Source organism: Lynx canadensis, chromosome B1 (genome assembly GCF_007474595.2).
Source record: "Lynx canadensis isolate LIC74 chromosome B1, mLynCan4.pri.v2, whole genome shotgun sequence".
Taxonomy (NCBI): Eukaryota; Metazoa; Chordata; class Mammalia; order Carnivora; family Felidae; genus Lynx; species Lynx canadensis.
In genome coordinates this window covers 205,538,297-205,565,117 of record NC_044306.2, presented here as the reverse complement: position 1 = coordinate 205,565,117, position 26,821 = coordinate 205,538,297, and the positions used below count along the sequence as shown (strand labels likewise).

The following is a 26,821-nucleotide window of genomic DNA, read 5'->3' as shown; positions in this document are numbered from 1 at the left end:
CGGCGCCCGGACCCGCGCCTGCGCAGGCGGACACCTCTCACGCGACACCCGGATCCCGCCAGTGGTTCGCAGTTGCGCGGGGCGGCCGGGCCAGCGCGCGGCAGTGCTCAGGGGCCCGAGGGTGGGGTTGGGAACCAAGGCCTTCCTCCCCTGGGTGTCTCCGCCAGCCGTGCGTGGACGACCCCGTTCGCTGTGTCTTCGCACGCGTGGGCCCTGCCTCACCCGGAGTACCCACAGGCCCCGGCCCCTGCCCCTGCCCTCAGCTCAGATGGGGACCTCATGAGGGTCCGGGCCAGCAATAGCCACTGCCTGCATGACCCCCTCCCCATGCTGAAGTTGCTGCCCTGCCTGTTCGCAGATGGCGCCCCCTCCCATCAGCTCCCCAGTGGGAAGCCTGAGGGGCCAGCATCCCTCCCTCTGGGCCCTGGCCTCTTGCTCCCGTGGGGGGGGGGGATGGAGATTTCGTGACCGCTCAGAGGCCTCCTGGACTCCTTCCTGGTAGGAAAGACCCGCCCCTACCGCACTCCCAGGGAAAGGAATGAGTTCCACCCGCCAGCCCTGCCCGGAAGGCTGGCTACGAAGGGGCGACCCCAGCACGCACAGCTTTGTTTTGTCCAGGTGGCGCTGGGGAGGTGTAGGGGACGTGTCCATGAAGGTCGCCCTGACCCCATTTCCTGCCAGCACTCTGGGGTCCTTCTTCTGTGGGCCTGACCGCAGACTGCAATGCCCACGGCCAAGCTGGCAGCTGTGGGCCAAGGGGCTTCTTGGGGGGCCCACCTGGTCCGCACCGTGCCTTCCTGGGTGGTTCTCCAGCCAGGCACCCACCCGGGCGGGATAAGAATGAGCTGCAGGGAGGGACTGGCCAGGGGTGTAGGGAAGAGTAGAGCCCCAGGGTCCCAGAGGAGCAGAAAAACAGGGTGGGGGACACAGCCGGGGGAGAATAATGTCCCAGGAGAGGGCGTAGTGACCACAAATGCTACGAAGGAAACGGCTGGATGTGTGCAGGGCTTGTGGAGGGAGGGACAGAGAGGGTTACACTGCCCTGGTTGGCTGAGGGGGTCCAGGTGCGGACAGCAGAGGGAGAGGGAGGGCAGTGCCAGAGTCGGGGTCCTGAGAAGGCAGAGGATGCCGGCCCTCAATCCCAGGAGGGGGCTTCGTTTGTCCAGAAACTTCACAGAGCACCCGCTGCACATCCCAAGCACTGGGCTGGCACGTCTGCCCTCCTGGAGCTGAGTTCTGGGGGGGACCGACAACAAACTGAAAAATAGCCTGGAAATGACAGTTTGTGTCTTGGTGCCACCTGTCGTCGGAGGGAGCCAGGACTGAGTGCCCGGGAGGGGCAGGCCTGGGGCGGCAGGAAGGCGCCCCAGCAGAGGAAACAAAGGGCTCACAGGCCCTGGTCCTCTCCTGGTCTCCTCGTCCCCCCCCCCCCCCGTTCTGGCTTCAGCCCACCCAGCTCCCCAAACCGGCCCTCAGCCAGGTGGCAGGTCATAGGTGAGGGCCGGGCCAGGGAGCCAGGCCCCAGAACCGACCTGCCTCTTGGCCCCGAGGGGACTACGACCCACGTGCCTGTGAGAAGGCGGAGATTTCTACGGAAGACCGCTCCACGGGATCTAGACTACCGCTGACTTCTCAGGAAACAGGACTGAAGGATAGATCTCTCTCCGTTCGTGACCAAGTGGAGGGCGGGGGCAACACCGTGAGAAAGGAAATCGCGTGTGTCCGGCTCTGCAGAGCCACAACTGTGCTCTCTGACACAGCATGCCTGTGAACGTGGCAGACACACGCTTCCACCAACCTTGCCCCCAGCCTCTTGGAACACCTTCCAAAATAGTCGCCAGCTTCTGGCTGACGCTGAAACAGTCTCTTCCTGGAACAGGGTGCCCCTCGAGGATCTGGGGGGCCCGCTCCACGTCCACGCTCCTGGGGATAGCTTCGGGTCCACAGGCTGTCTCTCTCCCCTTCCCCCCCTGCTGGCTTGGTCGGCTCAGGCGCCGTAGCACAACACCACGGGCTCGGGGGCTCCAACAGCACACTTGACTTTTCATGGTTCTGGAGGCTGGAGGTCCAAGACCAGGGGCCGCACGGTCAGGTCCTGGTGAAGGCTCTCTTCCTGACATGCAGACTGTGGCCTTCCCGCTGTGACTCCCTACGTGGCAGGAGAGAGAGTGCAAGCACGCTGCCCGGTGTCTATAAGGGCACTTAACCCCATCCCACGTGATTCACCCTCAGAGGCCCTGCCTCCAAATACCAACCCATGGGGGTTGGAGTTTTGACACGCGAATTCTCTCCCTGGAGAACAACCGTCTGCTGTCGAAGCCACCCAGCTTGTGGGGCTGTTACAGGAACCCCGTCAAACCAGGCACAGAAATGGGCCCGCTGCACGTTATTTGGTGACCGCCTTCTAAACCTGTTTTATTTTGAGCTCCGCTCGTGGGCCTCCTTGTTGCTGGTGCACACTCGCACAGAAACGGCTGTCCTACTGCAGCTGTCACGGTGCCTTGTCTCTGCTGCTAACGGGCTTGCGCACCGGTGCCAGACCTCGGCTGCTGTGTGAAATCCCTGCAGGAGCTCCGATCCACGGGTTTGAGATCCACGGGTTTGGGTGCCACGGGTACACACGCCCGCGGGAATGACACTGCTCGGCCGTGAGACGTGCCATGTTCACCTTGGAAGATAATCCTGGACAAGAATAAGTCTGCACAGAAGTAAAAACGTCCACGTCCGCCAGCGGGTAGATTTCTCCGTGTTGCCCGTTTGTGACAACCCCAGACACTAACGGCTTCCACCGTCTCCACCTTTCTGGGAGGAGTGCAGAGGAACTGGCTGGTTTCCGCTCCTGCCCTTGGTGGTGAGGAAGGCCTTTCCCTCGTCCCGGACTCCTCCGCCCCCGCAGCCCTGCTCTTCGGTATCCGGATCATTGTGTTTCGAGCACCTTCTTCTTATTGGCTCGTAGTTCTTCACATGTTTATTATTTTGCCGGCTACAGTCCGTTGGTGGCGTCCGCGGCCGCCGGGCTCCGTCCACGCGGGAACACCGGCTCCCGGGGAAACGCAGGGTCGGCTCCCCGGGAGCGTCGGGTCACGTTTTCATCCGCGGCTCAGCACGGAGCCGTGTCCGGTGCGTACTTCCGTCTGAAGACACTTTATCTAACATGTGGTCGATCCGTTCACACAGAGTCCCCACGCCGGCGTCAGCGGACCTCGCGCCCCGACGGAGCCCACCTGACACGGGGTCTCCTCCGCGGGCACATCTCGGCCTCTGGGGGGACTCGAGCGGCACGCGGCAGGGGCGGGGGGCCGTGTCAAGCCGTGGAGTCACCAACAGAAAGCACAAAACTGCGGGGGGACGTCGCGCTAGACGGACAGCGAAAAGGACCCGTGTTTACAGCGTGAGCCGAAGCGAGGAGACGGGGCGTGGCCTCCTGCCGCCTCCGTCCGGGCCGCGACGTGCCTGTCCCGACACTGGTTCCTCGCTGCTCTGTGCGGTCCCCGGATGACCGGAAAGCGCCGGCACGGTTAGTCGTGGGGTTACCAGTGAGCGTCCGCGGGCAGGTGAATCGTGACTGGAGCGTCCGCGAATATCGAAGCTTGACCGCGTCAGCTCCGCCTCCCCCGCGCCAGGATGGGCTCGTCACTCCTTCACTGGTGGCTGTGGGTGAGTAGGCCTTCTTAAGTTTTCGCCTCGTCCCACGGACGAGCCTTTTCTTTCTGGTGAGGGCCTTTGTGTTCTGTTCAAGCACCCGCCTGCCCTCAGGCCACGGAGATGCTGCTGGCTCCGGAAGCGTTTGCCTCTCCCGAGGCGGCAGGCCGGCCCCTGCCCGGGCAGTGTGGGCGAGGCAGGGTCCCCTGACCGCCCCCTGGGGAGCATGGTGCTGAGCCTGTCCGGGTCTGGGACAGCCCCTCCCTTTAGGAAAGAATGCAAATTATGATACAAGTAGATACGTATCTATTCAGAATGAGAGAAAAAATAATACTCTTTTAAAAAATTGACAATAGCACAAACATCCCCAAATCCAGAAAGTACAATTTTTATTCATAACTGCATGGCACTCCACTATGATACATTTATCATCTACATTTTTTATTGTCTCTTCCTTTTTCTGTGTTTATTTTTTATTTCTGAGAGAGAGAGCACGAGCAGGGGAGGGGCAGAGGGGGAGGGCAGAGGATCTGAAGCGGGCTCCGTACTGACAGCGGTAAGCCTGATGAGAGGCTCGAACTCACAACTGTGAGATCGTGACCTGAGCCGAAGTCAGATGCTCGACTGACGGAGCCCCCCACGTGCTTCTATTGTCTCATAACAACTTTGAGATATACTTTCCGAGGACAAAAGAGAAGGAGAACTCAGTGTCTCTAACGCAGCAGATTGAAAACAAAATGATGACTTCTCTTTTACAAAAGTCCTCACTTGACAACTCATTACTCGCAGCTCATATCCATTGTTACGACCACAAATTTGGAGAGAACTTTGACAAGTTTCATTTACAAGCTGGAATGTCTTGGGACAGTGCACTTTCTTGTGTTGTGACTAATCTCAAAAGCCCTTACGGATCCGATGAACCGCCTTCCATCATGTCCTCGCCCCACTGGCTGTCAGGGTTCTACGTTATCTTGATGTCAACATTTCCTGTTAAATCAGCGGAACGTTTAATCCCGCTCCAAAAGTCCGTGTGATTCACTCCTTTTGGTTAATTGCCAGGGTGTTCCTGGAAGTGTTTTCTGTGCCAGGGTATCTGGCATTAACTTTGCTGTGCGAGGAAGCGACTAGGAAGGACATACATATACTCCGCTAAACCCCGACTCGTGTTTTCACAGCTCAGCTTCCCCTTGACCGGATCCTGAAAAGCCCCCCCCCCCCCCGAACCACCCCGGTGACAGGGGAAGTGACCGGGGAGCTTGAGGCAGTGTGGGAACTGCTGTGCTCATAGTATCTCCCTTTAGCAAGCTTTCCAAAATCATACGACCATATGACCAAGGCCCTGTGTGAAGCCATGCCGTTGTGTGGACCTGCTGTGCCCCTGTGGTGCCTGTCCGTCTTTGGCCCGTGCCACGCTGCCTCCCGTGGTGGCTCCACAGTCCAGATCTGATAGCAGAAGCCCGCTGCGTGTGCTCAAGGGGTGGGCGGGACCACGCCCCCACAGAGGAGACGGCGGGCCTTCGCCACCTTCTAGAGCTGTGTTCCTTGCGTTCCTGTGCTCATGACCCCTTCCTCCGTCATCAAAGTATGGCATCTTTGCTCTGAAATTTGTTCCCGGGATTCGTTTTAATCAGATACGATAAGGGGACAGAAATGGAAACAACTGCCCTTCACTGGGGTTCTCGCGGGAAGGGACGGGTGGGCAGCAGGCTCAGGGAGTAAGTTTAGGATTGGGTAGTTTGAACCATTTCGTCAGGCCTAGGCTACAGCGGTGGTCCCTGGGTGTCCGGCATCTGGCCGTGGGGTGACTTTGGGGGAGGGGTTGTTGGTTTGGCGCGTGAGAGAGATGAAGGGCGTGTGGGGGTGCGGGCTTGGCTTGGTCCGTCTGCAGCGAAGGCCCTCTCCAGGAACTGACTAGCCCCAGGAGGGGCACCCTCTCCAGGCCCAAGGCCCAAATGCCAGAGCATCGAGAATGGAGAAAGTAAGCAAAAACAGTCAGGGGGAAAAAGGTTTTACCTGCCCAGAGATACAAGCCAGATTTTGTTTACGAGAAAAGGGGCACCTGGGGGGCTCCGTCGGTTAAGCATCCAACTTCGCCTCAGGTCACGATCTCACGGTTCGTGGGTTCGAGCCCCGCGTCGGGCTCTGTGCTGACGGCTCGGAGCCCGGAGCCTGCTTCGGATTCTGTGTCTCCCTCTCTCTCTGTCCCTCTCCCCTCCCCTGCTTGCCCTCTGTCTCTGTCTCTTTCTCAAGGATAAATAAATGTTAAAAACATGTTTTGAATAAAAAATATTTGTAAAAAAGAGGAAAAATAAGGTTCTGAAGAGGAGAAGCAGGGGGGAGGGGAGCCGCTGCAGTTGAGGCCCGCCCAGGGGAGGCCCCCACAGGCCCTTCCCCGCCTCCCCCTGACGCAGGAATGAAAAGCCTAAAATGGGGGGGGGGGGAGAAAAGAAAGAAAAAAACCACATAAGGGAGAAAATACAGGCCCAAATTTGCCTGTTGTTTCACCTGGAAAACCTGAGGGCAGCTGACAGTACATTTGCACAAGCCGGTGCCGCAGCCCGACCGTCAGGGTCAACGCCGTGCTGTTTCCCGAGACGTCGGATCTGGGCCCGTCTCAGCGGCCCACCGGCCGCAGCCGCTTCCACACCCGGAAGGACCCCGTGCCCCCTCCAGGCTGCCCGGGGCCCGCAGGCCCTGACCCAGCCTGCGCTCTCCTCCGGGGGGACTCCTGGGACAGAGTCCCTAGGACGCAGGGGCCAGCAGCTCTCGGTCCTGTTCACGGTTCGCCGGCAACACGTTCCTCCCCAGACCCCCCGGCGGCCCGGGAGCCCCTCGGGAGCTGGCGGGCCACGGGCCACCGTGTGCGGTGGCGCCTGGGGGAGCGCGGCTGCCAGGGCGTCCCTGAGCGGGGACGGGACCCAAGGGCCGGTCCTTTGGCCAGACTCCACGCGGTTGTCTCAGCAGCGGACGCTCTGGCCAACGACGGCCCGTGTCCACACTGACTCCGCACCGTCAGGCCGCTGCCTGAGAACCGTCCCCTTCGGAGTGAAGAAGGCTGGCGTCTCGTGCCTCACAGATGCCGAAAACACCACCAAAAATCCCACGCGTCTCCAGGTATGCCGAGGCCACGATACGAGTGCTGCCAAGACATACTCATTCCCTTTGGAGTTACAGGCGTCACTAACACGGTAATAGAGACACAGGTCACTTGTCACATCCCCGAGACCTTCCACAGAGCCGCTTTCACTGACACACGTAGTGAGCTCCTCACTCTTTCGTATCCCAGTCCGATAAATGGACCCCATTCAGTCACTGTCTCGCCCCGGGCCTTAAGCTCCCTTCGTTAAGGGCCCTTTGCCCAACTCACACCGACTTTAACAGCTTCCCCGCCGCCCTTCCCTGCACCCGAGGGAAGCGTCCAGCTTCTGTGCAATGGAGACGCGTCGTGTGAGGCCCCTCACTGATCTCTCCCCGCCCTCGTGTCTCTGTGTGGCGCCGAACCACGCGTCTGGCCTCCTGCTTCTCGGGACGGGAGCGTGAATTTGTTCCCTCACGGCCATCATTTCCCTGTCTTAGCACAGCAGTGACGACACGCCCCGAGCACACACTTGAGAACGATCTGACCGCCTCTCTCTTCTGAGGTTTTGCGCGGCCTCCTCCCTGTCAGATCCCCCTCGGCCCCCCTCGCGAGGACGCCGTGGTGACGTGTAGGGCCCGTTCGGATCATCCCGGATCATCTCCCCACCTCAAGATCCTTAGCTTAATCGCACCTGCGAGTGCCTTCACCGCGTAAGGTCGCCCTCAGAGGCCCTGGGGGTTAGGCCCGTGGACGCCGCGGCGGGCCAGCCGCCCACAGCGCGTCCGTTCCGCTCACGACCTCCGCGCTACCGTCGGGCACTTCAATTCTCTGCCGTGTCGAAGCCCCAGATGTCACGTTACCGTTTTGCAAACCGCTCCCCGTGAGATCTGTATGCTGCACACTCGTCCTCTGCCTCTGGGCCGGGCTGGGTCGTTCTCCCGCTTGAAGGACGGACGCCAGGTGCTGTTTCCTCGAGTGAGGGCCAGTGGCGGCCGGCGGCCGCAGGGCTCGTTTCTCCAAAACGTCTTTATTTGACCTCTTTTGAAGGGCACTGCTTGCCGGATTCAGACTCCAGCTTGCCACTTGTTTATTTCCAGGACTCCTTGTCCGCTGGCTTCGGTGGCTCCTGTTGAAAAGTCCGGGTGCTCTGGGGGCACGTCATCTGTCTCTGGCTTCAGCACTCCGTCACCACGTGTTCGGGTCCTGCTTCCTTCGTGCCTTTCCTCTTGGGCTTCGCGGCACGTCTTGATTTTGTAGCTGGCTATCCTCCCTCACTTTTAGAAGATCACCAGCTCTTGGGGCGCCGGGTGGCTCAGTCGGTTGAGCGTCCGACTTCCGCTCAGGTCATGATCTCATCGTTGATGGGTTCAAGCCCCGCGTCGGGCTCTGTGCTGACAGCGCGGCCCTCCCTTCGGATCCCCTGTCCCCCGTCTCTCTCTGCCTGCCCCCCACCTGCGCACATGCTCGCTCTCTCTGTCTCTCAAAAATGAATACATATTAAAAAAAAAAAAGATCGCCAGCTCTTTTCTCCTCAGATGTACTTTGTGCCACCAACCGAAGGGACTGGTACCTTGGGCTCTGTGGACGGAGGGAGGGTGGTGTCAGCACAGGGGTCTTCCCCGTGTGGTGAGACTTCTGGTGTTTGGAGACGCACGTGTACAGCTTAAAGCGTAAACATTAACGCCTCAAGGCCACCTGCCCCACACCCAGGCCCGATCACCCAGCTGTCTGTTCGAAATGTTCACTTGGCTCCTGGCAGGCAGCTTATCCCCTGACCACACCTGCTCCTCCTTTTTTTTTTTTTTCATTCTTTTAATGTCTATTTATTTTTGAGAGAGAGAAAACCAGAGAGAGTGGGGGAGGGGCAGAGAGAGAGGGAGACACAGAATCCCAAGCAGGCTCTGGCTCCGAGCTGTGAGCACAGAGCCCGTCGTGGAACTCGACCTCACCTCACCTCAGAGGCTGTGAGATCATGACCTGAGCCACCCGGGCGCCCCGCTGTGCCAAGCCAAAGCCCCAGGGAGTCACCTTCGACTCTGCTCCTTCCTCCCGCCCCTGCATCCAATCCATCGGAGGTCCTAGCGCTCACCTTCCAAATGTGCCCCACGTCTGACCACCCGTGCCCACTGTCCGGCCATCGTAAGTCTGAGCCGTCAAGCGGCCGCCTGACCCGCGCATTGGGCTACTTCCCGGCCTCCGGGGCGATCCCCCGAAGCACGACCAAGACAACGGCTTACACCGGAGCCCCCGGACGGACGGCGGGGCGCGCTTGCAGGAGGCGCCCGCGCACAGCCGACGAGCGGGAACCCGGACCGGCACCAGGGACCGACCCAGCCGGGAAGGGGCGGCGTGCGGGGATGCCCGGGGCTGGAGCCGGGCGGGGACCCCCACCGCGGCGGCCCGGCCCCCTAATCCCCGCCCGCTCGTCGGCCCCGCCCCCCCCCCCCCCCCCCCCCGCGCCCAGATTCCGAGGACCCACCCGGACCCGGCCCGGCGCCCCGGCCCCCGCCCCCAAGGTGGCGGTCACGTGGCGTGCGACCCGGAGGCGGAACCGGCCTGCGCTGCGCCGACCTCGGCTCCCGGAGCGCGGGGGACCTGCCGGGCCTAAGGGACCGCGCGCGCCTCTCCCCCCGGCCCCGCCGCGCTCGGCCATGCGGCCCCCGCGCTCCCGCGCCGCGCCGCTCGCGCTCCTGGTCGCGCTGCTGGCCGCGCCCCCGGCCCTGGCCGAGGCCCCGCACCTGGTGCTCGTGGACGCGGCCCGAGCGCTGCGGCCCCTGCGGCCCTTCTGGAGGAGCACCGGCTTTTGGTGAGCGCTCCGCGCGGGGAAACTGAGGCCCGAGAGGCCGCTGTCGCCTGCATCCCGCCGCGCGCCTCTCCCAGGCCCGGGACGCGCTCCCCGCCCGCCATCTCCCTGGACCCCTTGTTGCATCGGAGGAACTCGGGCTCCCGCGCCCACGGCCGCCTCCTCCTTCCTCGTGGAGCCGTCCTGCAGTCAGACCGGGGTTTCCTCTGTCGGCCTGGGCCACGCGGTGTTTGCGTGCGCCCCGGGCTTTTCTGAGCGGGTACCCCGTGTGGTGGAGGCCTGCGGACGCTCGCTGATTTTGCCCGGTGGCCGCTGGGGGGCAGGCCAGGCTGCAGGAGGGGCTGCGGCGCAGGCCCCTCCCAAGGGGGCAGCCCCAGCGGAGTCGGACACGCCTGTAGGGGGCCTATCAACCCCCATCCCCCTCTCCGTGTCTGCCTATCTCCCCTCCCCCCCCCGTGTCATTCTTGTAACCAAGATCACCTGGCTGGTGGGACAAGAAACAGGGTATTGGGATGTGGTCCTCTCTCCTCAGGGAGCCCCCCATTTCCATAAACATGAGCCTCCGTGGCATTCCTGGCGTTAGGGGCCATTTTATTACATCGGGGACAGTAAAATTCATCGGCGGGCACTCCAGGGTCCAGCTGCTGGGGACTGGTGTCCCGGGGCAATCTGGGGCCCTGGATTTGTAGCTGCAGGGGCTGTTCTGGTGCCCCGCCCCTGGGGACTAATGGCCCATCCCCCCTTGTTCTGTCCCCAGTCCCCCACTGCCTCACAGTCAGGCTGACCAGTATGACCTCAGCTGGGACCAGCAGCTCAACATGGCCTACGTGGGCGCTGTCCCCCACGGCGGCATCGAGCAGGTCCGGACCCACTGGCTGCTGGAGCTCATCACGGCCAGGTGAGTGACGGGGGCAGCTGGGCGGAGCCCCCTTGCTGGAGACGAAGACCAAGGCCGAGAGGAGGCAGCGTCCGGGAGGACAGTGTGGTGCAGTGTGGGCTGTGACGGGGGGCAGAGCGGAGGGGGTGTCCTGGTGCCCTGACACCTCCTGGCAAAACGTCCTCGGTGGAGGAGGCCGCGCGGGGCCGTGGGGGCTGCCGGGGCAGCCCCGAGTTTGGGCACGGCTGGCTTCCCACCGGACGGGACTTGGAGGCTCGGGGTCAGGTGGGTGTCCCGCTGTGCCAGCTTTGTGGCTGGAGCCAGCCCCGGAGAGCGTGCGCCCACGCACCTGGTGCCCCGTGTCCTCAGGTCAGGCTTTGCAGGAGCGCCGCCCAAGGGCTGAGCGGAACTTGGGTCGATCACCCCACCTTTGGCCTTTCAAAGCTCAGCCTGGCCGAGGCGTGAGATGTAAGGAGCACTTGGGTGTGTGTTGGAAGGGCTCCCAGAGACACAGACCCTCCCGCTGTGGCCAGTGGGACTGGGGCCGGGCGGGCCAAGGGAGGCCTCGTGATTGCCTCGGGCCCTTGTTCAAACGAGACGGTGACAGCCAGCGTCAGACTGGCCCTGCAGCACCGCGTACACACAGCACCAGGGCCCGGGGTGGCTGTGGTGGCTTGTTTCAAAGGCGTAGTTCCTGGATGTTCAAGTGTCCGAGTCCTTTGTGTGTTCCCTGGTTCTTCCAGGGCACAGCATCGGTCTCGGGGCGGGGGCGGCGGGGGGGGGGGGGGCAGTGGCGACTGTGCTCATTGATGTCAGTGACCGATGGCGTGAGGCTGTCTGCCCGGGGCTCCCGGAAGGGCGGTCAGGCTGGCGTCGGGCACCGGCCGCGCTAGAGGGTGGAGTCGGTGGCCGTCTGCTCCCCGTGGCGGGCTCGGGCCACCTGCACGGCGCTGTGCACGCTGTGGAACAGCTGCCCCTCCTCGGCGGCGTCCCCCGTGTCGTCCCCGAGGAACCCGCCTCTCCTCAGGGTGTCCCTCACGGGGGGACTGCAGCAGGCCAGGAGCAGCGCGATGCCCAGGGCCCTGTAATCTCGGCGCAGGTCCTGCAGCGCGGCCACGCCGGCCGCGTCCAGGAACAGCAGCGGAGCGCAGTCGATGACCACCGCGTGGAAGCCGGCCGCCGGGGGCACCAGCCGTGCGGCCGTGCTGCTGGCTGGGCCCGGGTCCGTGCCCTCGACGGGGTCTCCCTCGCTGACCCTGGCCTCCGGGCCCCGCTCCTTCCTCGTGGTGGCCGCCGTCCCCGCATCCAGCCCCGTGAGTCTGTAGAGCGAGCGCAGGAAGAAGTCCTTGTTGGCGTAGTAGAGCGGCCCCGCGAAGCGGAACACGTGCACGCCCGGCTCAGGGACCAGGCCCTCAAACTCCGCGGCGTCCTCGTAGAAGCCCGAGTCCCCAATCTGAGCGAGCAGGGTGGCCCGTGGGCGTTGCGTGCGGCCAGCCAGGCTGAGCAGGGACAGGAGGACGCCCGCCAGCAGCCCCGCCTCGACGCTGACCAGCACACAGGTGGCCGCGGTGGCCACCCAGACCAGCGCATCGGCCGGGCTGAGCCGCCACAGCTGCGGGACGTCCCTCGCTTTGCGCAGGGCCCCGCGCAGGCTGACGATGATGACGCAGGCCAGCACGCTCCGCTGCAGGTCCCGGAACAGCGGCGCCAGCACCAGCAGCACCAGCAGCACCACGGCGGCGCTGACCACGCTGGACAGCTGCGTGTGGCAGCCGGTGGCCGTCTTCACCAGGCTCTTGGACAGGGCGGCGCTGGTGGCGAAGCAGTGGAAGAAGGCAGGCAGCACGTTACAGCAGCCCACGGCCAGCAGCTCCTGGTTGGCTCGCACGGAGTAGCCGTGGCTCCGGGCGAACATCTCCGCCAGGGACACGGAGAAGGCGGAGCTCACCAGCGCCAGGGGCACGGCGTCCAGCACCACGCGCCGCATCAGCCCGGGGTCGGGCAGCCGGGGGGCCACGAAGCCGGTGGGGATGTCGCCGGCCACGCTGGAGCCAAAGCGCTCGTGGAGCCGTCCGAAGTGGGACGCCAGCGTGGCCGCCACGATGACCAGCAGCTCCGTGGGCAGCGGCACCTTCAGGCGGTGGCGGCAGCGGTCCGACAGCTCCTTAGCGGCCAGCAGCACGGCCAGGCACGTGGCGCTGGTGAGCACGTCGCACAGGTTGGCCTGGCCGGCGCCGCGCAGCAGGCTCAGCCACGTGCTGACCACCATGCCCGGCCCTTGGTGCCGTGGGACCCTCACGCCCAGCAGGTGCTTCAGCTGGGAGGTCAGGATGGTCACCGAGGCCCCCATGGCAAAGCCGTCGAGCAGGGGCTGTGAGAGGTAGGTGGACACGAAGCCCAGCCGGAGGACGCCCATGAGGACCTGCGGACAGAGCGCCGTCAGGGCAGCGGTGCCGCCGACGGGGCGGCCGCGGCACAGAGCCCCACACCCCTTCTCGCCGCTGCCGCTGCCGCTGCTTTCCCGGACGGACTCTGTCTGGAGTCCCTTGCCCACGCGCGTGCACACACAGGCACGGCAGACACGGAGGTGCACGTGGGCCCTTACACGCTCCCTTCTGCTTCTCTCACACGTGCGGGCTCCGGGCTCCCTTCTCCTGTCCTGCGGGCGGCACTGTCCCCTCTCCCCAGAGACCTGCGGCCCTTGGGAGGGTGTGAAATCAGGGCGGACAGGCCAGGCCGTGCCCGGCCAGCCATCCCTGGACGGGGTCCCTGTTCCCGGGCACCCTCAGACCCTCGGGTGCCCCGTCCGGGCCGCCACCCCGTGCCCACCTGCGCCTATGCCCGCCCCGCCCTTGCTGGCTAAACCCGCTGCCCTCTGAGGCCTTGACCCCGCACTGCCCTGGCCTTGGCCCTTCTGGGGGTGGCGAGCGAGTGAGGGGCCTGCTCTGAGTGGCTGAGCGGGCGGTCCGGACCCGCGCCCAGGCTCTGCAGAACCCCAGTGCGGTCAGCCCCTCACCTGGTAAATCCCAGCCACCAGCGTGAGGGCGGTGGCGACGCGGACGGCGTAGCAGTCCTGCCCGCAGTCCCGTGGCCTGAGCACCAGTGTGGCCGAGGCGTTGAGGGTGGTGCCGTTGTCCCCGGACCCCGGGCCGTCCCGGGCAGGGTCAAAGCCAGCCAGCAGCAGCTCGCGTTCCACCACCTGGCCCACCATGAGGCAGAGCAGGCTGAAGATTCCCATGGACACGTGGCGCGAGGTGCCCATGAGAAAGTAGATGAGGTTCGCGAAGAAGGACGTGTACAGACTGTAGATGGGCTGCAGCCCTGCCAGGAGCGAGTAGGCGATGGCCTGCGGCACCAGGATGATGCCGATGACCAGCCCGGACATGACGTCGCCCGCCAGGGCCTCCCGCGGGCGGTAGTGGCGCAGCCAGCGCGTGGCGGGGAGCAGGTCCTGCGCCAGCGCCCAGGCCCCACGCGTGCTGCAGGCGCAGCCCCGCCACAGCCTGGCTTTAAGCATCTCGCGCAGGCCCGGGGGCACTGGGGGCCGCCGGCGGACCAGCACCAGCCCCCCGCCCTGCTGCGTGCAGTCGGGGGACACGTCCATCCTGGGAAGACCTGAAACAGAGGTGGGCATCCCTGCTGGGGTCAGCGGGCGGCACAGAGACCCAGACTCCCATGTGGCCAGACCCAGCTCCGCTGCTCCCGGCCCACCTGCCCGTGCCCACGTCCACGCCAGAGGCCCCCCCTCTCCGCCACCCAAGCTGCACCATGGGCCCTGGGGCTTAGAGGAAGAGCGCCTCCTGGTGCCCCCTGTTGAACCTCGAAGATAGGGAGACCCCAGATCTTTGCTCCCGGAGGGGCTGCTCACACAGCAGCACTCGCTCTACCCCCCGGTCCTCGTGGCAGAATTCCCGGGACGCGCTTTGGGAGGCTGATCTTAGACGAGGCCAGCCGGGAGGGAAGTGGGGGTGGCTGGCGTCTGTCACCTGCCCCGTCTGTGTCCCACCTGGGACTGTGGGACACACTCCTGGGTTGGGTCTCAGACCACACAGGTGCACCATGGAGCGCAAGTCTGGGACTGTCCCTTGTGTCCCAAGGGCGCCTCACCTGCTGGGGCCCAGCCCCGTCCTTGACTTCTCACTCGCTGGCCCAGGACACGCGGCCCGCAGTTTCGCTGGGGTGTGGAGGACGGCCTGGCAGGCACAGCCCCCCGTGAGCACTAGGGGGACGTCATGAGTTGTGTTTCCTTCCTGTGGAGACCTCACCACACAAGGGTCCCCCCCCAGCCCCCCAGGGTCTGGGTGTGTGGCATGAGGACTGTTGAAATGGCATCTGCCTTGTGCCTGAGGGGCCGGAAAGGAAACCCGAGAATCGTCCTGCCCCTCCCCTTCACCCAGGGAGCCGGCCTCTGCTGTGGCTTTGAGGGCTCCACGGCCCTGCGGCGGGGCCCCGGGATGATTCTTACCTGGGGAGCCCCTCACGGGCTGGGTGGGCGGGAGGGTAGCGAGGCCCCTGGCTTGTCAGCGCTCCAAGGCCCGACTCCGCCGGCCGCCCGCACGTCCAGAGCTCTCTGGCTTGTTAGCCGGTGGGGACGTGTGGACGGCGGGTTCTGACGCAGAGCCGGAGCCAGGAGCCAGGCCGCGGCAGGTCTGGCGCCCACCGCGGGCAGCGCTCTGTGGTTACCATGTGACTGCTTAGCCAAACTGGGTTTGCGGTTCAATTATTTACCCCAGAGATTGCTGAGTCATGGGTTTCCCCCAGATGAGCGTCACCTGAGCGGCTAACCCAGGGAGTTGTGCTATAATCCCAGCTCACAAGTAAGTGCGAGTGTGTGCACCTCTGGTAAGCTCCCATCCCCCCATGGGGCTCCAGGTACGGGGCAGCGTGGGTGAGGGCAGCAAAGAGCTGGCGCAGGGCGCGTGGGTCCTGGGGTCCTTTGGGGGGCGGGAGGCGCGCGAGCCCAGCCAGCCCTGGGATGTGAGCCTGCAGCTCTGGGGCCCGTTGCCGTGGTCGCACGACTGACCAAGGGTGGGCAAGGATGAGAGGGGTACCCGGGTCGGGGCTGGTCGCCTCATCCCATCCCTGGACATCCTCCCTATTCCGCCATGAGACGGTTCTGGTCTGCTCTGGAGCACGGGCCAAGTGTACCTGAGCCAGCCGGGCACCGGGCAGCCGTGTCCCAGCCTCTGTTCTGTGTCCTCGTGTGGAAAGCAGGCGCGGGGCTGTTGCTGAGTATGTGTGTGCACATGCGCGTGGACTGCTGTGGGCGGGGCGGGGGGGGGGGCCGCCAGGCATCGGGACACACTGCCAGCCAGGTTTGCCCTTCTTGCCGTGGGGTGCGGGTCCAACCCCCGGTGACTGGCAGGTGCCCGGCCTTGCTGCGTCTCCAGTCTCTCTGAGGCAGGTGGGGTCTGCCTGGGAGAGCTGGAGTGAAGGCGATCCCTTTAAATGATTACTCTCATGCCCCACAAAGGGTGGACAGCTGTTTTTAACACGATTCTGAGTCTCAGGTTCCCCACCTTTACACCCAGTGAAGGGGAGCCCCCCTCCCGCCATGCTGAAGGGCTACGTGGGAAGGGCCTGTCCCAGGGGGCTTTCCCGTCTACCCGGGACAGAGCTGAGGGTCTTCCCTCCACCTACCCCCCCCAGAGTCCAGCCCAGGACCCGCTTGGCCCCTGGTGGGGAGCTGTTTGCCCAGACCAGAAGCCGTGTTTTGGGCTGGGGGGACAAGCTAGAGCAGTTCCGGGCTTCGGACCCCTCCCTGGGGCAGATGAGGTTCACCTCAGGGTGCAGAGAGGAGGGTAGCTATTGAGGGGGTCATATAAACTTTATCTCCTGTCCCAGCTACTGGCAAGGGGGCAGAGAGAGAATTCCTTGGGTGGCCTGCCAGGCGGGAGCCTCATCGCCCTTGGGGGTCTCCCTAGATGGGGGACAGAGCGCAGGCTGTGTGACACAGAGGACTCGGGCACAGAGCAGCGGAGGCCAGGCCAGATACGCGTGTGTGCATGCTGGGGTGGGGGATGGGGCCTGGGTGCTGGTGTAAGAAAGGGAGTACCTGGGGTGGGGACCTAATGTAGGAAGGAGCCGTTCCTCTGTCTTAGGAAGGGGGGGCAGGGGTCTCTGGAGGTTCTGGGGTGAGATTCGTGGCAGGTGGAGATATTTCAGGGAGGGGCTCTTTTGGCCCATCAGAGCCCCTGTCCAGTCAGATGCAGCATGGAGGCTGGCCTTGGGCTGGCCTTGGTGGCAGGGATCGGACCTCATAACCCTGCAGCCCCTGCCCAGGCTGCCTGCCTAAATCAGGCGAGGAGATAACAGTGAGGTCACATGTGACCTTTGAGAGAATTTCAGGACACCACCCCCAACCCTGCCCCCACCGCGTCCCTCTGCCTGTTTTCTTTGTGCATCGAGGCCGGCGACCTTCACCTGGGGTCTGGAGGGGCACAGAGGGACCTGTGGTTCTGGGCCCCTGCCTGCCAGAGGGGCTGCTGACGCCCACACCGGCGCTAAGGTGGGCGCCGGGAGGGAGCTGCAGACCTCACTGGGACGGGGGCCGTGGGGTCTAGTACAGATCGGCAGGAACCTCCCTCGGGGGACCGCTGCCCAGCTCTGTGCCACATGGTTGTTTCCTTAATATTTGCCCGTAAATCACCGTTTCAAGTGATCAAACACACTCCTTTGGAAAGGAAACATCGCATCCTGACCCTAAGCGCGAAGAGGCGGGGCCGACCACCTCCGGGGCCCTGGAGACCGGACGCGAGCTTCTCCCTAAAGACACGCCTACCGTGAGCCCCGAGGTTCTAGGTGGCAAGGTGGAGAGTAAGCGGCCTCTGCCGCGCTGGCCGGGAGCCTGACACCCCCCTACCCCCATCCCCGGACCGAGGCTGCAGGTGCGCCGGGGGATCCGCGCTGCATCTCCCCCTCCGAGCCGCCCGGGGCCGGCCGTGCGCTTCGCTCCCCTCCCCTCCTGTCCGTCTGCGCCGGGAGCGCGCGCCCCCGCCGCCGAGCACGCGCGGCCGCGGCCCCGCGCTCACGCGCTCGTGCCCCCCCGCCCCCGCGCCCCCCCCCCCCCCCCCGCGCACTCACCGGCCCCGGCGCAGCTCTGCCTCCGGCGCACGCGCTCAGGCCCTGCCGCGGGGGCCCCCGGAGCCGCCGCCCGCCGCCGCGTGCGTGAATGAGGCCTTTGTGCCGCCGCCGCAGCCCCGGCCCCCGTGCCCACGTTCGGGCCCTTGCGGGGGGCCGCGGAGTGGAGGCCGGGCCCTCCGAGAGCCGCGCCTCGCTGCAGGGGGAGTGCTGGGGCGGGCTGCACGCTTCACCTCGCTGCTCAGCCCCCTCCCTAAATTAGGTTTCTCAAACCTCTCTCTGAACGGGGCCGGGCAGAGGGAGACCAAGGTGCGGACGGCGGGGCCTCAGGACCGTTCCCCGGGGTTCGTTGGCCAGGGGTCGCCTCTGAGGTCGGGCCTTCTGGCCCCTGGGGCAGGTGTATTAGCCCCCAGATTATCCTTGGCTGCCGAGGCTGGCTGGAGAAGGGGACACTCATATCTACTCAGGGTGACAGGCTACGGATGCCTCTGCCGCCGGGGCTCCCCTCGGGGTACCACCCCCCAGCCCAGGACACCAAGTGCAGGAGCATTGATCTGAGCCCCGCGGTGCCCCCTACCCAGTGTAAACTCAGCAGGCCGGGATTACCGCTGCTAGGGTGTGCAGAGAAAGCCCCGAGCCCCTGCATATGCCTTCACTTTCCACCGGGTCACCCCACCACCCGTGGCCCACGCCCCCTCCCCCACAGTAGTGGGACTTTGGAACGGTCTGCTGTGTGCATTTAATTTTTACCCAACTGCTTGTTAGTTTTCTTTGCTACCGGCTGTGACCTTTGGATGCGGGAGAAACGGGTGAGGCTGAGGGAGGTGATCCCCGCTGCCCAAAAGCTCGTCCTGCTGAGCCCCTGGTGGGAAGACGCACCCCTACACGGAGGGGCCAGCCGGCAAGGGGAGGCAGGGTGCGGGGCCCAGGACGGGCAGGGGGCACTTGCGCGTGGTTGGCTGGACTTGGTCCCTCAGGTGGGCTTCGGAAGCCAGACCCGGGCTTGACCTCGTATGAAGTGAGGGGTGGGGGAGGGAAGGACGTTGATGGGGGGGGGGCGTTGACTCGTCCATGTCCTCGCTGTGTCCGGGAAGACGACGCTGGGCCGGCCAGGCTGGGGCGTGGGATGGGAGGTTGACAGATGAAAAGCTGTCCAGGGCAGGATCGCGTCGTGACCCCCCACCTGGCCGGACTGCCGACCGCGCAGGACAAGCCCGGCCGCCACAAGAGGGCGCAGGGCAGGCCCTCCTGACATTTGGCACCTCCCTCCCGCAGATGGAGCCACAGAGCAGGTGTGTTCTCACACCTGAGCCCCTGCCACCCGCCTGCCTGTGCTCCTCACTAGGCAACACCCCTCCCCCGCCCAGGCCCACCCCAGGCTCAGCGCTGGCTCCTGCGCTGCCCCACCCCCGCCGCGCCTGACCGAAAGGCCGCCGGCTTCCAATGCCAGCTCCACCCCTGGATGTCCGCCTCCGTGTGGGCTCACCCCTGCCTGCCTCTGCCACCTGCACCCCTGCCCACCTAGCTGCTCAAGCGAAGTCCGAAGCGTTGTGTAAGATGTCCCCTGTTCATCAGCAGACGTCCCTCCGCCCCGGAAATCTGCTGTAGGTCCTTCCCGCTGCCTTTGTGGCCACGACCCAGTCCTGGCACTACACCTCTGCCTGGGGCCCTTTCGAAACCAAGGTAGAACTACGGGGACAGTAAAAGGGTCATCGATTGTCAGGGGGAGGCGGGGAGGGTGACCAGCTGGAGCCCGGGGCATTTTTAGGGCAGCGAAGCAGCTCCGTGTGGCGCCAGGGTGGTGGGCGCCTGCCATCACGCGCTCGTCCAGACCCACGGGACGTGCACCACCAAGGGTGACCCTGCCGTGGACTCGGGGCGATGACGACGCATCAGCTCCAGCAGGTGCACCAGCTGGTGGGGATGTGGGTCGCGGGGGAGGCTTTGGGGGGGCAGGGGGCGTCGGGCAGCCCCGTGCCTCCCTCAGGTTTGCTGTGAGCCTAGATCTCTTAAGGAGCTCCTGGGTGGCTCAGTAGGTTAAGCGTCCGACTTCGCTCAGGTCATGATCTCGTGGTTCCTGAATTCGAGCCCCGCGTCGCGCTCTGTGCTGACAGTTCAGAGCCTGGAGCCTGCTTTGGATTCTGTGTCTGCCCCTCCCCTGCTCAAACTCTGTCTCTCTCAAAACTGAATAAACATTTAAAAAAAATTTATTAAAAACTGCTCTTAAAAAAAAAGTCTTAAAGTCGTGGCAGTGCTCCACTTGGACCTCTGAAAGGGGCCCCATTTCCTCGTGAGTCAGTCCCGTCCTCACCATGGGCACAAGGCCTCCGGTGACCTGTCACAGCCCGCACCCTGTTCTGCCCCAGGCACACTTGATGCTTTCTGCTGCTTGACAACCACAACTTTATTCCTACCCCAAGACCTTTGCACGTGCTGCCTGTCTGTTCCCCGAGGCATTCTTGCTGGCCTGCCTCATTACTTGGTTGTTACTTCAGAGAGGCCCTCCCTGCCTGACCCTTGGCTCCCTGTCACTTCTCCCTCGTGGTACATCTGATGTGTCCTTAAAGATTCAAATAGTTGCCTGATGATTTCTGTCCCCTGTCAGTCAGAATGTGAACCCGGAGGAAATTGGGCCCCGGTCTGGGGTGGGTGTGGGGGGGTGGGGGAGGCCGCCCTTCCCCCTTTTCTGACTGCCCATGTTGCCTCTCGGAGTGTGGGAGAGGGGAGAGGAGTACCGTCGAGACAACTCTGGAGCCCTGACCTCCAGCTGATGCAAGACGCAGGCATGGCACCCACCAGGTCCTACCAGGCTCTTCTCCCATGGCTCCCCAGTCCACGGCCAGCTGTCTTCAGTGTGCCTTGTCCTCCCCTACTCCGTCCCGTTGTATCTTTTCCAAAAGACCTGCCTGCCTCGTGCCATGCCTGAGCCCAAAGGCTTGGGCATGGGGTTCAGGCACAGGCACACCAGTTCATACTAGGCTGTCAATGACTGGTAGGCTTCCGTCGTTGGCGTTTTCCGAAGACGGGGACCCCTGAGGAGTCTGGATCTGAGCCCTGTGTGGCACCTTGCAGGCTCCCTGCCTGCATGCACGTGCCCTCAGTTCCAGCCTGGGGCCCACTTCTCTCTGCGCTGACATCGAGTGTCCTTGCATAGGGGGTCAGTGGAGCAAGGCCTGAGCTACAACTTCACCCATCTGGATGGGTTCCTGGATCTTCTCCGAGAGAACCAGCTCCTCCCAGGTGAGCAGCCAACCCCACCCTCTGTCTGCCAGTCCTGCCCCCCCCCCCCACCCGGCTCCTCTGCGTCCGCACTGGTGAGGGGCACCAGGGAGGCCGGCCTCTGTGCCGGCACGGTGGAGCCCAGGCTGGGTGGAGCACGGGTGCCGTGCGGCAGGCGGGCGGCAGGACAGCCACCTTCTTGTGTCGCAGGCTTTGAGCTGATGGGCAGCCCCTCCAAACGCTTCACCGACTTTGAGGACAAGCAGCAGGTGTTTGAGTGGAAGGAGCTGGTCTCCCTCCTGGCCGGGAGATACGTTGGTGGGCAGGGCACAGGCCTTGGCGGGAAAGGGGGGGTGCTCCTGGGGAGGCTCCTCCCGCATCACCCGGCCACCTTGTTGGCCTCTGTCACGGACCCTGGGCCAGGGCCCCCGATGGGGACAGCAGGCCGGGCAGGGTGCAGTGGGCCCGCGTGGAATGCGATGTCGTCAGCACCTCCAAGCCTCCGACCGTGGGCCCGTCTCCCTGGGACTTGGGATAGGCTTGGCCTTGCCCCTGGGGGGCACGTGTGCAGTGGGGACACTCTGCAGACAGGTACGGACTCGCCCACGTTTCCAAGTGGAACTTCGAGACGTGGAACGAGCCAGACCACCACGACTTTGACAACGTGTCCATGACCTTGCAAGGTGGGGGGCACCTCCTGCGGTCCTGTGGGCTGAGAAGGGGCGGGAGCATCACCTCAGGCGCTGGCGTGTGGATTCCGAGGTCCCTCCCCCACCCAGGCTTCCTGAACTACTACGACGCCTGCTCCGAAGGCCTGCGAGCCGTCAGCCCCGCTCTGCGCCTGGGCGGCCCTGGGGACTCCTTCCACCCCTGGCCGCGCTCCCCGCTGTGCTGGGGCCTCCTGGGCCACTGTCACAACGGCACCAACTTCTTCACGGGAGAGCTGGGCGTGCGGCTGGACTACATCTCCCTCCACAAGAAGGTACAAGCGCCGGGCCCCCGCCCCTCCCCCGGCCGGGCACCCCCGCCAGCCGCAGCCCTACCCGCGCTTAAGCGGCAGTCACGTGCGCTGGCCCCAGAGGTCCTGAAGCCCGCCTCCCTAGGGCGCGGGCAGTTCCATCCACATCCTGGAGCAGGAGCAGGCGGCCGCGCAACAGATCCAGCGGCTCTTCCCCAAGTTCGCCGACACCCCCGTTTACAACGACGAAGCTGACCCGCTGGTGGGCTGGTCCCTGCCGCAGCCCTGGAGGGCCGACGTGACCTACGCGGCCCTGGTGGTGAAGGTAGGCCCGTCCAAGGACCTCCCCCCAGGGCGGCGTTCCTTACTGGGAGGGCGGGTTCCAGGGGGGCGGCCTGGGACATCCCGACCCCCTGGACCCCCGCAGGTCATCGCGCAGCACCAGAACCTGCTGGTGGCCAACACCAGCTCCCCCGTGCGCTACGCGCTCCTGAGCAACGACAACGCCTTCCTGAGTTACCACCCGCACCCCTTCACGCAGCGCACGCTCACGGCGCGCTTCCAGGTCAACAACACCCGCCCGCCGCACGTGCAGCTGCTGCGCAAGCCGGTGCTCACGGCCATGGCGCTGCTGGCCCTGCTGGGTAACCCCCCGCCCCGCCTTCCCCGCGCCCACGGGGCTGCCGGTGCACCCGGGCCGGGGCTCGGTTAGGCAGGGGGTCGTTCCAGGCCCTAGTGGTGACCGTGCCCTACCGGGGGTGGGGGCGGCCCTTGCCCCAAGCGGTCCAGCTCCCCCCCCACCCCAGTGCGCTGGGCCGCAGCGGCTGTGGCGGGCGGGGCGCCTCCCGGTGGGGGACCCCTAGTGGCGGGGCGGGGGGGGGGGGGGGGGGGAGGCTGAGTGGCAGGAAGCGAGGCGCCAGGAGGGCAGAGGGGCTGCGACTGCCGCCTAGCGACAGCCCCGCTCCACGCCCCCTAGACGGCGAGCAGCTCTGGGCCGAGGTGTGGCAGGGCGGGACGCTGCTGGACAGCAACCACACGGTGGGCGTCCTGGCCAGCGCGCACCGCCCGGCCGGCCCCGCTGACGCCTGGCGCGCCACGGTGCTGGTCTACGCGAGCGACGACACGCGCACCCACCCCAACCGCAGCATCGCCTTGACCCTGCGCCTGCACGGGGTGCCCCCGGGGCCGGGTGAGCTGGGGTCCCCGGGAAGGGGTGGCTCTGGAGGGGGCGGGCCCGGCGAGGCGTGGCCCCAGCGTCTGGCTCCGCAGGCCTCGTCTACGTCACACTCTACCTGGACAACCGGTTCTGCAGCCCTCACGGCGAGTGGCAGCGCCTCGGCCGGCCGGTCTTCCCCTCGGCAGAGGAGTTCCGGCACATGCGCGCAGCCGAGGTCCGAGGGCAGGGTGGGAACGGGGCGGGGAGGCTACCAAGGTCCCAAGGCCCCGAGTACCAGTCCCTGCCCCTAGGACCCGGTGGCTGCGGCGCCGCGCCCCTTCCCTGCCGGCGGCCGCCTGACGCTTCGGCCGGAGCTCCGACTGCCGTCACTCCTGCTGGTGCACGTGTGCGCACGCCCAGAGAAGCCGCCAGGCCAGGCAAGTGGTGGCCCCCTCCCCCACTGCCCGGGTCCCTCCAGCCCCCCACCCCCACCCCCCAGTCACCACACCTCTCTCCCTGCAGGTGACCCAGCTCCGGGCTCTGCCCCTGACCAGTGGGCAGGTGCTCTTGGTCTGGTCAGATGAGCATGTGGTCTCCAAGTGCGTGAGTGGGTTCATTCCTGGTACCCCTAATCCCAGTTCTGTTCATCCTCCCCCTGCCCTCCACTCTGGTCCCCGGAGGCTGCAGTGCCCACGTGGTCACTCAGCTGTGGTCCTCCAAGCCCTCTGCCCCTCACACCCTGGCCACCGCTGTTCGCACAACCACACAAATGGCCCAAGATGCCACAGCTGTTGATGGGGGAGCGGGGTGCCCACAGGGGACGTTTACAGGTGGCAGTCGAGCCCCTGTCCCTTCTCTTCATCGAGCTGGCCTGTCATCGTTGCCGGAAAAGTACAGGGACCCGGGAGGAGTCAGAAAAGGGGCTGTAGGCAATAGGGCTGTAACTCTGCGGTGTCTACACTCGCCCCACCTGGACGCCAGCCCCGGTCCTGACTGACCTTCCCAGGTGCCTGTGGACGTATGAGGTCCAGTTCTCTGCAGGTGGTGAGGGGTACGCCCCCGTCAGCAGGAAGCCGTCGACCTTTAACCTCTTTGTGTTCAGCCCAGGTATGTTCACCCATCGCCCTGGCCTCGGCACGGTGTTCCCTGGGGTGGGGTCCAGGGCTTCGTAAAGGCCAGGGTTAGGGGACTCCAGGAACCTGGGGCGGGTTCAAGGAGGCACCCACTCGAGAACACGCGTGTTTGTTTGCCTCAGACACAGCTGTCACATCTGGCTCCTACCGGGTTCGAGCGGTGGACTACTGGGCCCGACCAGGCCCCTTCTCGAACCCTGTGCAGTACGTGGAGGTCCCTGCCCCATGAGGGCTGCCGCTGCCCAGTGACTGTGAGCTGGAGCTGACCGGTGACCCCGGGCGGCCAGGAGCTGAGGCGGGCCGGACCACCACCGGCCGTCACTTGGCTCTGTTCACCTTGTCCTGTGACTTGCTCGCCTCCTTAAAGTGCCTTTCCGCTCATCAGTCTTGGGGTTGGCCTTTGTGGATGGGCGTGCAGCCAAGTCGGGGCCTGGCTCCAGTAAGGCCTTCCCCGCCTCCCCCCCCCCCCCCCCCCTCCAGAGTGCTTTCCCCCACCGCGGGAGCCAGGATGGGGAGCACGCTGAGCACAGGGGGACCGAGTTCCGGCTGCCATTAGGACAGCTGCCCTGCCTGCCTGGGGTCTCTGGCATCACTGCTGGGTGTGGGGGCCCCATTGCTGTCCCCGGCCCGTTCTGCAGAACAGGGGCTGAGGCTGTGCTTGGAGGCGTCCTGCCTGGGTCAGGTTGGAGCCCAGGAGGGGACCCCCTTCCTGAGCCCGGACAGGCTGTCCCCTGTACCCCCAGGTGGGAGGTCGGGTGGGGCTTCCAAGCTATCTGGCCCCAACCGTGGCCAGCGGCCGAAAGGGTCTGCAGCGCCACCTGTAGGCTGCGCCTGCCGGCATGATCATCCCAGTTCTATACCTGAGCCCAGAAGGAAACAGCATGCTGAGACCAGGATGACCCGGGACCGTTTGCAGGGGTGTGGCGCGGGCAGGGAAGCTGCACAGGTTGTACGGGACCCCGGGACCCCTTTCCACACCCATACCCCGCCCCAGGCAGATGGAGCGGGTGGGGGTACCCTTACCGGTCCAGAGACAGAAAGGTGTGGAGAGGCCACCTGGCGAGGAGCAGAGACCTTCAGCCCGGGGTCGCAGCCAGCCGGGGAGGGGGCCCTGTGAGCAGGAGTGCGGGTGTGGTGGCTCTGATCTCCCTTCCTCTGCTGCCCTCCGGGGCTACGTTGGGCTCAGGACGGGGGGCTCAGGACGGGGGGAGGTCTGAAGGGCAGAGGAAGACCAGAGCTACTCAGCCCCTCTGGCTCTCCAAAACCTGCCGGTCCCCTGTCCACGCGCAAAACCCGAGAGCCACCAGGTCCCCCCGACTGCCGGATCGCGGGAAGTCAGCATGACTGTCCATCCCTCTGAACCCCAAAGTCCTTACCTGTTCCTCTTGCCCCACGTGGGTGCCTCAGTGCCTGGGGGGCCCGGTCCGTGTGTCTCTGTGGGGCACCGTTACCCACTGAGTGCTATTGTCACCCAAGGCGCAGTCCCCGGGTTCTGGGCATGGTCTTCCCGTCCTTTCATGAAACCTGTCTCAGCCAGCTCAGTGGTCACGACAGAGCGTGACAAAGTCCCGCATGGCTCCAGCTGCAGAAACGCGTTCTCTCCCAGCCCCGGAGGCCGGTCTGACATCAAGGTGTGGGCAGGGTTGCTTCCTTTGAGGCCTCTTTCCTGGGCTCGTGCACAGCTGCCTCCTTCCTGCACGTGTCTGTGTCCTTGTGTTCCCTGCCTGGAAGGATATAAGTCACGTGGATTGACCTCATCGCAGTCTCCTCTGTAAAGGCCCCACCTGCAGATAGAATTCTGTTCTGAGACCCTGGGGTTAGAACTTCAACATAAGAATTTGTGGGGGATAGTGGGGCCTGGGTGGCTCAGTCGGTTGAGCGTCCGACTTCGACTCAGGTCATGATCTCGCAGTTCGTGGGTTCAAGCCCCGCGTCGGGCTCTGTGCTGACAGCTCGGGGCCTGGAGCCTGCTTCGGATGCTGTGTCTCCCTCTCTGCCCCTCCTCCACCCGTGCTTGTGCGTGTTCTCTTCCTCCCTCCCTCTCTCTCTCTCAAAAATAAAAAGTAAAGGGGAAAAACGTGGGGGGGGGGCATACGGTTCAACTCCCAATGAGCACTACCCCATTTTCCCCTGGTGGTTGGCACCCATCCCCCACTAGCAAAACAGCGTCTTCTCTACCTGCTGGTTCAGTGGTCTGAGGACCCGATGGAGCCCCCGGGCTCCCGGCCTACAAGAGGGGGACTGAGTCGCCCGGTGGGCCAGGCCCTTCCTTGGATGCCAGGACCTTCAAGCTGGAAGAGCTGAGATTCCCTGGGCAGTGAGGCTGCCCCCACCCCCCCCCGGCCCCGGCCCTGGGTTCTGGCTTTTGTGGAACGGCAGCACACGGACAGAGTTGGCACCTCAGCCCTGAGCTCCTAGCTCAAGCCGGAGGTCGGAGGAGTCCCTCCTTTGGAGGTGGCTGTGGCTCCGGGGCAGTCAGGACGGCACCGCCGTACCCTCTGCCGGTCGTGGTGTCCCCACCGTGACTGCAACTTCCGTGTTGTCAGGTTGCCGCCGCATCCCCGTTCTCCGACCCACTGCCGGGTAGCTTTGGTCCTTGCGGATTTGTGGTTGGGCTTCCCGAGAGCCGGGGGGTCCTCGTGACTGGCCCACACGCAGTCTCTCTGCCTGGGCTCGGGGGGATAGCACTGGGGTGGCAGGGAGGCCTGAGTCCCAGGTGCGGGGACACCCCCAGATCCAGGCAGGTGTGTCCGTGGGACACAGCACCCTCCCTCCGTGCTCCTCCCCGGACCTCGTCCTTAAGTTTCCCATCTTGGGCTTCGGGAGTCTGGCCAGCCGCCCGCCCCCCTGGACGATACCTTGTGCGAAGCCGGG

The 26,821-nt window shown here is 64.9% G+C and overlaps 2 protein-coding genes across 5 annotated transcripts; one reads left to right on the top strand and one right to left on the bottom strand.

Annotated features, from left to right (window-relative positions):
- The first annotated feature begins 3,350 nt into the window (after positions 1–3,350).
- IDUA (alpha-L-iduronidase) lies at positions 3,351–24,331 on the top strand. Of its 4 annotated transcripts, none has more exons than XM_030314417.1 (14): positions 3,351–3,657; positions 10,282–10,422; positions 20,636–20,721; positions 20,911–21,018; positions 21,288–21,383; positions 21,480–21,682; positions 21,804–21,983; positions 22,086–22,302; positions 22,635–22,847; positions 22,928–23,049; positions 23,126–23,251; positions 23,337–23,413; positions 23,821–23,921; positions 24,070–24,331. In XM_030314417.1, the coding sequence occupies exons 2-14, from the start codon at positions 10,343–10,345 to the stop codon at positions 24,174–24,176; spliced, it is 1,716 nt and encodes a 571-aa protein (XP_030170277.1). In that variant the 5' UTR covers positions 3,351–3,657; positions 10,282–10,342; the 3' UTR covers positions 24,177–24,331. The 4 variants fall into 4 exon arrangements, with proteins under 4 accessions (XP_030170277.1, XP_030170276.1, XP_030170278.1 ...); XM_030314416.1 differs by lacking the exon at positions 3,351–3,657 and adding an exon at positions 9,285–9,527; XM_030314418.1 differs by lacking the exons at positions 3,351–3,657; positions 10,282–10,422 and adding an exon at positions 13,648–15,218.
- Positions 4,511–14,560, bottom strand: SLC26A1 (solute carrier family 26 member 1). Its single transcript, XM_030314421.1, is given in 4 exon segments — positions 4,511–4,702; positions 4,705–4,735; positions 13,418–14,016; positions 14,509–14,560. Coding segments are annotated over 3 exon segments (672 nt in total). The 5' UTR covers positions 14,006–14,016; positions 14,509–14,560; the 3' UTR covers positions 4,511–4,649.
- Positions 24,332–26,821: the final 2,490 nt, after the last annotated feature.